The 12892-nt window shown below is 40.4% G+C and overlaps 1 protein-coding gene across 4 annotated transcripts in view; it reads right to left on the minus strand.

The window, feature by feature from the left end:
- STAC3 (SH3 and cysteine rich domain 3) overlaps positions 1–12892 on the minus strand; it is a 159579-nt gene that overhangs the window by 50652 nt on the left and 96035 nt on the right. For all 4 annotated transcript variants that reach the window (XM_075337070.1, XM_075337069.1, XM_075337068.1 and 1 more), the window contains 2 exons: positions 9992–10089; positions 3839–3920 (listed from right to left, as the gene is read on the minus strand). In XM_075337070.1, the coding sequence (XP_075193185.1) occupies positions 3839–3920; positions 9992–10089 (180 nt within the window). The remainder of the gene's footprint in view (positions 1–3838; positions 3921–9991; positions 10090–12892) is intronic.

The raw sequence follows: 12892 nt of genomic DNA on the forward strand, positions 1-12892 counted from the left end.
CATCGCACGTGTGATGTTGCAACGTGCAAAGCCGCCCTAAGTCTAATCAGTTTCCATTGCGATTATTTGTTCATATTTACAAATATGTGGGGAAAAAACTAATTTATGGACACACCATGCCTCCATGATATACAAGGAAAAAGAAAGAAAGAAGGAAACGATCAAGCGTCCAATGTGTGCAAAAAAAATCAATTTTTATTGGTCAGTACAGAGGTGGACATACAGAAGATTAAAAGGATTAAAACAGCAACCAAGAGAACCAGCGGTAACAATCACAGTTATGAATGTTTGACTAATGCGAGCACCATATGGTATAATATAAGTATCTAACAATTGTCAGCCAGTATCTTAAAGAGGTCAAAAAAATTAATATGATAGTAGTATAGATCAAGAAATGGGGATTAATATTTTAATCATCCAGCATAACTACATATGTTATACTACTGGATCGTTATATTTATACATCCAGAGTTATTAAATACCCCATGTAACAAAATTATTATATTTGCTGAGTGATGGTGAATCATACAGCAATAATTCAACACCCACAATTGTATTCCAAAAGACACCTCATTCTAAGTATCCAATGTGACTAGTATGGCTGATGGAGGTGCTGGCAAGGTCAAACAAAGAAGCACGTGGAACGTTTAGCATAAACCCCTATATAAGAGATGCAAGTAGATCACACTATAATAAGCGGTAGCAGGTACCAATCCATGTTTACCAATAAGGTACCAATCATTGGAGCAATTCACCCTCTCCAGGTTAATGGACTAAACATGCACAATATTTAAGTAAAACTTACCACGTGTATAGATGAATGAATAAGAGAGTGATCCGCCGGAAACTCCTCCTACCCTACGTGGTTCTTTGTTTGTGCATGTTCATATAGATGAATGAATAAGAGTGAACCGGCAGAAACTTCTCCTACCCTACTGGGTAGGAGGAGTTTCCAGCGGATCACTCTCTTATTCATTCATCTATACACGTGGTAAGTTTTACTTAAATATTGTGCATGTTTAGTCCATTAACCTGGAGAGGGTGAATTGCTCCAATGATTGGTACCTTATTGGTAAACATGGATTGGTACCTGCTACCGCTTATTATAGTGTGATCTACTTGCATCTCTAATATAGGGGTTTATGCTAAACCTTCCACATGGTTCTTTGTTTGACCTTGCCAGCACCTCCATCAGCCATACTAGTCACATTAGATACTTAGAATGAGGTGTCTTTTGGAATACAATTGTGGGTGTTGAATTATTGCTGTATGATTCACCATCACTCAGCAAATATAATAATTTTGTTACATGGGGTATTTAATAACTCTGGATGTATAAATATAACGATCCAGTAGTATAACATATGTAGTTATGCTGGATGATTAAAATATTAATCCCCATTTCTTGATCTATACTACTATCATATTAATTTTTTTGACCCCTTTAAGATACTGACTGACAATTGTTAGATACTTATATTATACCATATGGTGCTCGCATTAGTCAAACATTCATAACTGTGATTGTTACCGCTGGTTTTCTTGGTTGCTGTTTTAATCCTTTTAATCTTCTGTATGTCCACCTCTGTACTGACCAATAAAAATTGATTTTTTTGCACACATTGGACGCATGATCGTTTCCTTCTTTCTTTTTCCTTGACTATTACTAAGCAATTTGTCCAGACATCTATATGTAGTCAGTGGTTGCTTTTTGATATAAGATTTCTATCATTAATAAATATGCAATTGGGCCATGATGCAACCCATTTACCTGTACGCCCTCTTTGTTTGTAACCTCCATGATATAGAGTAGTTGTTCCTAAACATTATTCTATCCCATGATAACATGCATGCGGTATCCAGCTCCTCAATAGCGAAACTGTCAAAAAAATCATAGTTATGTTGCACTGGTGCCACCTTGTGTTCATGACTGAGAAAGCATCTAAAGATTTTGAAAACCACGAGAGGTTTTTTTGTCCATTTAGGGTTCACTCACAACTGAATTTAAAAGTAACGTCATCAGAATCATTGGGTCACGTAGAGCACATAATCAGCTGGGAGTGGCTGCTGCTCAAAGCCTATGGAGGCTCAGGACGAGGCTCTATAGCCTTTGATCGTCAGAATCGAGGAACGTTATGTGAAGCACTGGACTACATTGGACCTGCGTGCACACTTTATTCTCTAATAAATTTGTTACCAAGACACAGTCTCTTGTTTTCATTTCTATCTTTTTAGTCTTTCAGGTTTCCATTTGCGGACTACATTAGTTTCCCTGGACTACGTTGGATTCCCCGACTTCCATGTCTTGTTTTTTTGTTTGTTTTTTTCTTTAAAGTTGGTGAACCATGGAAAGAGTCAGGCAGTGGTTTTTTTGTTTTTCTTTAAATAAAGTACTTTTGTTTGTGTGTGTTTTTTGTTTTGTTTTTTTTGCTTTTAACTTACTGGGTTAGTAATGGGGGTGTCTGATAGACAACTCTCTATTACATACCCCTGGGCTTGATGCCAGCTGTCAATACACAGCTGACAACAACTCCAATTACCATTACCCGATTGCCACTGCACTAGGGCAATTGGGAAGAGCCAAGATGAAGTGCCAGAATTGGAGCATCTCATGTGATTTGCCACTTCTGAGGCAGCTGTATGCTGGTATCTTTATAAAAGATTGCTTTATTAATTATGACAACGAGCTTTAACTTACATAGCGTATTATAGTATGCAAAAGATGATGTTTAAAATGCATTACATACGGATGTCAGTTGAGCAAAAAATCGAACTCTCACATAGCACTTACATTACACTCATCCCACTTTTCTAGATGAGTATCAGAGCGATTATTTATACACTAGTGGGAGCAAGGCTTTAGGGTAAGTGCACACAATGTTTTTTTCAGGCAAGTGAACCCATTAATATTTATATAGGAAAACGCCAGTTTTATTTTTGTCAAGAGTTGTTATAGTGTATTTGAAGGTTTTATGTGCACTTTTTTGTTATGTTTTTGGCCACTGGTGGATTTTTTTTTAGTTTTTTTTTATTTTTAGCATTTTTCCAAGATGTTTGGATGGCATTTTTCTGATGTTTTTTAACTCCATTCAACCAGGTAGATACTGGTAGCAGATTTTCATGTGGGAAAGATATCAAAATGTCCCAAAAGATGACCTAATGCCTTTTAAACCTTCTCATTGACTTGTATTGTAAAGCATTCCCATCTATTTACTGGGTAGCATGGTAGAGTGGTTACCGCCACGGGAGGTGGATTCTGCAGGGCCTCACATAACAAGGATATTCTGCAAAGTTAAGAAATTGCGACACCTTGTGTGTATTGTAACCAACAAAATTCACCTCCTGATCTGTGCTGTAATCAATCAGCATGTTATGCTTCCTGAAGTGACAGAAACAAGCTGCTGAATTTGCAGCTGTGAATAGATAAATTTAGCACTGAGTGTCCCGGTTTCTGTTATTGACTGCAGCACTCATATTATGTCAACACCGCTGCAGCCAACAACTGCAGCTCTCCCCATGTTAACGGCATGAGCTGCTGAGTGCCGCTGAACTTACTGATTGGCTACAGTGCTGTCGATGTGACTTCAGCACTGCCGCCATTAACTGCGGCTCTCCCCATGTTAACAGCATCAGCTGCGGAGTACCGCGGAGCTTACTGATTGGCTATAGTGCAATCGATGTGACGTCAGCACTGCAAACAATAACAGACACCAGGAACAGCAGTGGTGACTCAGTGCTGAATCCGTGAAGGGCGAATAAGGGTCAGTTTATTTTTTCAACGCAAACTGCTTATTCATACAATAATCTCTCAATAAAACAGTGAAGATTAAAAACTCACAGAAAGGTAGCAGTTCCTTTACAGTCGCATATTGCTGATTACTATACAGAGGGGAACTGTATGCACGACGGAACCCAGGAGGCTGAAAAAGAGAAATAACTGTAATTTATGATTATTCAGATTTCTGCTCTATTTTGATAAATGTCGACAGGGTGCAAGAGATTCTCTGTAGAATTGCCAACATTTTGACAATGAAAGATTTTTGTAAGTAAAACTTCGGAATGGTAAAACGTCAATATACCAAGAGATTCACAGCAGTATTTGTAGCAAAATGTTTGTCCTTCAAAGTATAGAGTCAGGGGGGCTGAAAACAAATGCACGTTACAATTTTCGGATTTATATTTTCATATATCATTTCCTTTACGCTTCACAAATACTTGCTATGATGTGTTGGTACATCACATAAAATCATTTACATTTGTGGGTGTAATATGAAAAAATGTGGAATAGTTCATGGAGTATGAAAACTTTCTCAAGGTACTGTAAGTCTGACTTTGGTTATCACTACCTAACATTGTACACATGTCCTTTTAATTATAGGACATGTGTGATACCTGCCAAGAGGCTTACTGCAACTCAAAAAGTGTATTTTCCAGTATGGCGGCAGCATCTCTCACGCCTAGATAGAAATAACTGATGCTGCATAACCCCGCTAAAACATTTCATCATTATGTTTAACTGACACAGGAACAGGCCAGGTTTTCTGCTGGTGAATGACAGCCTGCCCTTCTCCAAATTAATTTCCAGTTTATATCATCCCATTGATATAGCTCCAAATTATATAGTTTAGTTTCCTGGAGATATTGCAATGAGCTGTAAATGTTACATGCCAGTTTCCTTACACATGTTTTTAGCTAACCACGAGTTTCCTGTAAGTTGAACTGTAAACGTTCCTTCCTCATAAGTGGTTTGTTCAAAATCTACTAACACGTATATTCTTCATCATGGTGAAATAGGGTCAACCAGAGGACCTTTCTGATACTGAATTTTGAATGGATCAAATAATTGCTGTGATCATTATCTTTTGATTAGGATCCCTATCTAATTACACTCATTCTTTCAGTCATATCACATTGGTATCACCTCCCCCCTTCCCGACTCCATTGGACTACTGACAAAGCAAAATAGATTTAGCTAGATGACAATAACCATCTCTTGTCCTTGTGTGTGTGATTGTTTACCTGGAATTATATCATAATCTATTTCATACTAACTGGGTTTGGTTATATACCCTCAACTAGATACAACCTTCCACTGGTAAGCTATTTGTATATATCATTTATTTTCTGAGTGGGCTAGAATCATGTATACACTCCTCAACATTGAAGTTCAAATACCAAGAAGGAAAGTTGTGGAATTATGGAAATCATAAAGGTTTTAGACATATTAATAAGATGTAAAATATGAAAAAATAGAAACAATATTTTCAAAACATTTCAACTTATTCAGTATTGAGTAACGCGCAATGGGTTGGGCCCTACTCCTATAAGAAAGCTCCTGCTCTAATCAGGTATATAATAATTTTGTATTATTCCAAGCAGCATTTTATCAGACTTAAAGGGAATCTGTCAGCAGGTTTTTTGCTACCTCGTCTGACAGCAGCTTAATGTAATCAGGGAGATTCTGATTGAAATGGTGTATCACATAGATTACTGAGTGCAGCCATTCTCACACAATCAAAATATTTAGATACAGGTTAACACCAGAGCTGATTGAGCCCACACCAGGCTCTCAATAGAGAATGTGCACTGACTGTGAGGTGTCCATCACAGCAGGGAGAGTGTTGACCTTCTGAGCAGTGAGTCATGCAGCCATAGTAATGATAATCACCAAGTGATAAACCCTTTAGTTTAAGTAAATGATAGCTCACACATAGATAAGAGAAGCACAGTAGCTTTTTGTGTTTTTTTAACCCCTACATCATCCTGTCCTCAGCTTATATAGCAAAAAACCTGCTGACAGATTCCCTTTAACAGCTTTATTACAACACCATGCTTATACGTACACAGATTTAATGTGTATTTGTAAAGATACGTACACATATATGAGATTACCTGGGAGTGTTAGTTCATTACTGCTGCTGTTTTGGTTTTAATATTTATTTTATTATTTTCTGACTTTCCTTTTCTCCCTATTTATATTTACTTGACATGTTACGTTTTGATGTATTGTGGATGTTGTACATCCACTGCTATCCTATTGCCTACTATTACTAAAGTGCATATTTATTATATATACTGTATCTATTTAGGACCACTTGATGTTTTATTTTGCTTTCACTTTTTGGTATTCAATATTGAGGAGTATAAGTCACACAAAAGCTGAACGGGTAACTTCTCATTTTAGACCTGGTTCAGAGAGCCATACTAAAACTCAGGCCAGTCATATCCACAAATTGCGAACATTACTGACTCATGGAGATGCTTGTTATTGACAGAAAATAAGACTGTTCAAACAGAGCAAGAACATTCGGTGTGCCCTTGGTGTGGCCAATCAGTTCATTGCCCCTTTCCAGCATCTACAGTTAGGTCCAGAAATATTTGGACAGTGACACAAGTTTTGTTATTTTAGCTGTTTACAAAAACATGTTCAGAAATACAATTATATATATAATATGGGCTGAAAGTGCACACTCCCAGCTGCAATATGAGCATTTTCACATCCAAATCGGAGAAAGGGTTTAGGAATCATAGCTCTGTAATGCATAGCCTTCTCTTTTTCAAGGGACCAAAAGTAATTGGACAAGGGACTCTAAGGGCTGCAATTAACTCTGAAGGCATCTCCCTCGTTAACCTGTAATCAATTAAGTAGTTAAAAGGTCTGGGGTTGATTACAGGTGTGTGGTTTTGCATTTGGAAGCTGTTGCTGTGACCAGACAACATACAGTCTAAGGAACTCTCAATTGAGGTGAAGCAGAACATCCTGAGGCTGAAAAAAAAGAAAAAATCCATCAGAGAGATAGCAGACATGCTTGGAGTAGCAAAATCAACAGTCGGGTACATTCTGAGAAAAAAGGAATTGACTGGTGAGCTTGGGAACTCAAAAAGGCCTGGGCGTCCACGGATGACAACAGTGGTGGATGATCGCCGCATACTTTCTTTGGTGAAGAAAAACCCATTCACAACATCAACTGAAGTCCAGAACACTCTCAGTGAAGTAGGTGTAACTGTCTCTAAGTCAACAGTAAAGAGAAGACTCCATGAAAGTAAATACAAAGGGTTCACATCTAGATGCAAACCATTCATCAATTCCAAAAATAGACAGGCCAGAGTTAAATTTGCTGAAAAACACCTCATGAAGCCAGCTCAGTTCTGGAAAAGTATTCTATGGACAGATGAGACAAAGATCAACCTGTACCAGAATGATGGGAAGAAAAAAGTTTGGAGAAGAAAGGGAACGGCACATGATCCAAGGCACACCACATCCTCTGTAAAACATGGTGGAGGCAACGTGATGGCATGGGCATGCATGGCTTTCAATGGCACTGGGTCACTTGTGTTTATTGATGACATAACAGCAGACAAGAGTAGCCGGATGAATTCTGAAGTGTACCGGGATATACTTTCAGCCCAGATTCAGCCAAATGCCGCAAAGTTGATCGGACGGCGCTTCATAGTACAGATGGACAATGACCCCAAGCATACAGCCAAAGCAACCCAGGAGTTCATGAGTGCAAAAAAGTGGAACATTCTGCAATGGCCAAGTCAATCACCAGATCTTAACCCAATTGAGCATGCATTTGACTTGCTCAAATCCAGACTTAAGACGGAAAGACCCACAAACAAGCAAGACCTGAAGGCTGCGGCTGTAAAGGCCTGACAAAGCATTAAGAAGGAGGAAACCCAGCGTTTGGTGATGTCCATGGGTTCCAGACTTAAGGCAGTGATTGCCTCCAAAGGATTCGCAACAAAATATTGAAAATAAAAATATTTTGTTTGGGTTTGGTTTATTTGTCCAATTACTTTTGACCTCCTAAAATGTGGAGTGTTTGTAAAGAAATGTGTACAATTCCTACAATTTCTATCAGATATTTTTGTTCAAACCTTCAAATTAAACGTTACAATCTGCACTTGAATTCTGTTGTAGAGGTTTCATTTCAAATCCAATGTGGTGGCATGCAGAGCCCAACTCGCGAAAATTGTGTCACTGTCCAAATATTTCTGAACCTAACTGTATCTGCATCCTCCTGTGCATCTTGTAAAGCCAGAGCTATCTGTCACAAGGTGACTGTTAGGATAGCGAGGGAAAGATGCTCTTATGCTGTACCTCACCCTAGGCTATCCCTAACCTCAGGGTTACTACTGATGGTCGTGATGCCCAAACTCATTCCTGGCTATGCACCTGACCAGTGCTACCCTTATACCTCCTCCCACCAGGGAAGGACGTGGCAGGAGTGTGATGGACAACAAATAAAGACAGACAAGGGAAAACCAAAACTCTGGCACACTGCACACCCACTGAAATAGACAATGAGAGACTCAGGAGTAAAGCAAGAGCAGGAAGGTAACAACACAAAGACATCAAAGGTTAACTCCACAAGCACACTTAAGCAGGGTTCACACTAAGCGACAACGACGTCGCTGTTACGTCACCATTTTCTGTGACGTAACAGCGACCTTGTAAGTCGCTGTTATGATCGTTGCTTAGCTGTCAAACACAGCAGCCGAAACAGCGATCATAACGACACGCGTCGCTGTGCTGCAACATGTGCAGAGAGCAGGGAGCCGCGCACACTGAGCGCTGGCTCCCTGCTCTCCTAGCTACAGTACACATTGGGTTAATGACCCAATGTGTACTGCAGCTACATGTGCAGAGAGCAGGGAGCCGCGAACACTGCTTAGCGCTGGCTCCCTGCACTCCTAGCTACAGTACACATCGGGTTAATTACCCGATGTGTACTGCAGCCACATGTGCAGAGAGCTGGGAGCCGGCGCTGGCAGCGTGAGAGCGGCGGAGGCTGGTAACGAAGGTAAATATCGGGTAACCACCTTGGTTACCCGATGTTTACCTTGGTTACAGCTTACCGCAGGCTGTCAGACGCCGGCTCCTGCTCCCTGCACATTCAGGATTGTTGCTCTCTCGCTGTCACACACAGCGATGTGTGCTTATCAGCGGGAGAGCAACAATAAAAAAACGAACCAGGGCTGTGTGTAACGAGCAGCGATCTCACAGCAGGGGCCAGATCGCTGCTCAGTGTCACACACAGCGAGATCGCTAATGAGGTCATTGCTGCGTCACAAAAACCGTGACTCAGCAGCGATCTCAGCAGCGATCTCGCTGTGTGTGAAGCACCCCTTAGCAACAAGTATAACAACACAGTATGTGATCAAAGGAGACTAACAAACAGACTAGCAGGGATTTATTCTTGTTATCCTGCCTATGAATTATCACACTGTAGGTCGATGCCCAAGTCTGCCTGCGTTAATCACAGACCCACAGAAGTTATCAGGCAGAGTGCCAGTAGCTGTAGTCTGAACAGAACCCGCTGCCGCAATGACAGTTGGTGAAGTGTGTAAAATCTCTGTGTGACACTATCATTCAATAAGTGAGGGGCAGAGGTAGATGCAAAACAAGTATATGAGAATGTACAGTGAACTATTTAGCCACACTAAGGGTGTGCCGAGTGCATGTGCTTGTTTAACCAGTCCTTCTGTGCTGACATAAGTCCTTGAAATACATAGCTGTCTAAATAGAGCAGGATAAAATACTAATTTTAAAATCAAGCATGGAAATTTTCAAACGTGATTATACATCCATTTTACATAGATTTTCATAGAAAATACTCCAACCACATCAGGTCTAAGAGATCTATTTAAAAATGTATGCAGTTTGTATTGGAAACCGGGATGACAGATCCTCTTTAAGCTATGTTTACATCAATTGAAAAGCCAAATAGTAACAACTAGACATGGCAGAGACTAAAAATATCTGTTCTGTCAATAGAGACTACATGCCTTGATCTTCCTTGTCATTAGAAAATATTCCACTGACTAGGTTCTATTTTTTGATTCTACAACAAAGTATTACCGTAATTGTTGATTTGCAATGCACTAAAAATAAGACTAACATGTTCAGAAGGGTTTGTTACATTAGTAGCAAGTGACGTAAATAATACAATAACAAGACCGTTAAAAAGAAACTTCTAGAACTTACTATTTTGCCAAAACATTTCTGGAACTCGACATAGGACTGACAATGGTGATGAATGTTCGTCTTGCAGTTTTTGCACCTTAGTCCAAATTTGTTGTTCACTGAAAGTGAAATAAAAACAAACAATACAAGATATGTTATCATTAAATATTTTTTTCTACTTGATTTTTACAAATTGGAATTTATCTTTCAGCCCATAATGTGGTTAATTGCATCTATTAGGCTTTTCTTTTAAAATGATAGCTTCACTTCCAGAATAGAATGCTTCAAGGTTATACTTTAGTTGCTCATCTGAGAATTTAGTGAGTAAACATATGCTTAGACAAAATTAGAGTCAATAAGTAAGGCCCCCTTCACACACATGCACAAAAACACGTGAGGTGGAAAGTTCTGCTTTATCCACCAGTGTAACCATCCGTGTGTGTGTGTGTGTGTGTGTGTGTCATCCGTGTGTACCATCTGTGTGACAGCTATGTGACATATACCAAAAAATAGCACATGACACTCAAATTAATGGATTTTATGTTAAAGATGTTCAAAGATCTAAAGATAAATAGAAAGACAGAAAGAGAGATAGATGATAGATAGCTAATAACTAGATAGATAGATTGTACAGCCAGTAATCAAATAAATAACTAATTAAATTAAAAATAAACAACATTGAATCCCTATCTTTGATAACCAGCAGAGGTAAAGCAAACAGCTGTGGACTGGTATTATCAGGCTGAGAAGGGTCATGGTTATTGGGCCCTTCCCAGCCTAAAAATACCAGCCCTTAGCTTCCCCAGAAGTGGAGCCTCATAAGAAGCTCCAATTCTGGTGCTTCACCTTGGCTTTTCCCGATTGCCCTGGTGCAGTGGCAATCAAGGCAATGATTTTTAGGCTTCATGTCAGCTGTGTGGTTTCCAAAAACATAACTGGCATCAAGCCTTATGCGGGTGTCACATGTGACGGATCGCATAAACGATAGCACCAACCCCCATCGTTTGTGCGTCACGGGCAATTAGTTGCCCGTGGCGCACAAAGTCGTTAACCCCCCATCACACGTACTTACCTCCAGGGTGACGTCGCTGTGGGCGGCAAACATCCTCTTCCTGAAGGGGGAGGGATGTTCGGTGTCACAGTGACGTCACACGGCAGCCGGCCAATAGAAGCAGAGGGGCGGAGATGAGCGGGACGTAAATATCCCGCCTAGCTCCTTCATTCCACATTGCCAGCGGGACGCAGGTAAGCTGTGCTCGTCTCTCCCGGGTTGTCACACGGAGCGATGTGTGCTGCCACGGGAGTGACGAACAACTGGAGCACAGAAGGAGGAACGAGATTATGAAAATGAACGACGTGTCAACGATGAACGAGAATTTGAGTATTTCTGCTCGTTCATAGGTGTCACACGGTACGATATCTCTGACGATGCCGGATGTGCATCACTAACGACGTGACCCCGACGACATATCGCCAGATATATTGTCCCGTGTGACGCCCGCATTAGTGTTAGTAATGGACAGATGTCTGTTAGACACCCCCATTACTAATTCAGTAATAAAAAAAAATACACACACAAAAATTATATATTAAAATAAACACTCCCCAAAACGTTCTCTTGTTCCCCACTTTATTACAAAAAATAATCCACACAGGTCTGCCATAGTCAAGGGAATCCACAGTAATCCACTGAATCTGTTGTAGTCTCCAAATGGGAACCTGAAAAAAAGACACACACATACAAACACAGAGAAATAAAACATGACACTTACCCTAGTTACTCACTTTATTAAAAAAAAAAAAAAATCCCATGCAGGTCCGACATAGTCCACCGATTCCAATGAACAAAGTCTATGGAGCATTGTTCTGACACACCATAGACTTTGCTTACTGGCACTGTTGTTATTTTAACAAGGGAAAACATGGTGATTGAAAATGGATTGTCTGAGTAGTGGATAATCCCTTTAATGTTGCCAGTTTTTTTGTCTGCCTATTTAAATTTTACTCTCTGGCCCAAGATGATTATACAGGATGCTTACAGGCACTTCTGGGTCACGCTACCCTGCACGACACTTGGCGCCTTTGAAGAGTGGTGACATCAGTAACATTACCACTCTTCAAATGTTCCCAGTGATGCTGTGCTGTTCGTGACTAGAAGACTCTGAAGTGCGGTAACGGTACTGATGTCCTCGATCTTCAGATGCGCCGGGTCTCGAGCGGTGATCCGAAAGTGCTTGTAAAAACCCTGTATAAAAATCACCTTGGGAGAGATTTAAATAGGCAGGCAAAAAAACAGGCAGCATTGAAGAGGTTGTCCACTACTTGAACAATCCCTTCTCAATCACTTTGTTTGCCCATGTTATAGTAACAATGTTTATACTACCCACTAATGCCAACACCGTCATTCTAGCACTCACTCTCCCCAGGACTCATGTGACGTCATGTCACAAAAGCCTTGCAACCAATCAGCGCTGGCTTCACTTTCCCCACCTTCAGATATATCAAACGTTAACAGGAAGTGAGTGGTCAGTCAGAGCTGTAGCTGGCCGCTCAATTCCTATTGATGTTGGACACGAAGGCAGAAAGAGTGAAGCAATGGCTGATTGGGCTCAGCGCTTGCGTAATGTAACATGAACCCTGTGAGTGCAAGTGCCAGCATCTGAGGCAAGTATAAGCATTGTTATTTTAACGGGGGGGGGGGGGGGTGAGGGAATGGTGATTCAAGTAGTGGACAACCCCTTTAATGCTGTCTGTTTGTTTACCTGTCTATTTAAATTTTACTCTCTCTCCCATTACTGATGCAGCCTATGTGATCTCTTCTCTGGTCTCCCTGCAGACTTGATGGTGAGTATTTCCATAGCTAAGTTTCATTCCTCCTAAAACCCCTAAATACAATGCCAGTGTGTCTGCCTACCCATACAG

This window comes from Anomaloglossus baeobatrachus, chromosome 2 (assembly GCF_048569485.1).
Source record: "Anomaloglossus baeobatrachus isolate aAnoBae1 chromosome 2, aAnoBae1.hap1, whole genome shotgun sequence".
In the NCBI taxonomy this organism is placed as follows: Eukaryota; Metazoa; Chordata; class Amphibia; order Anura; family Aromobatidae; genus Anomaloglossus; species Anomaloglossus baeobatrachus.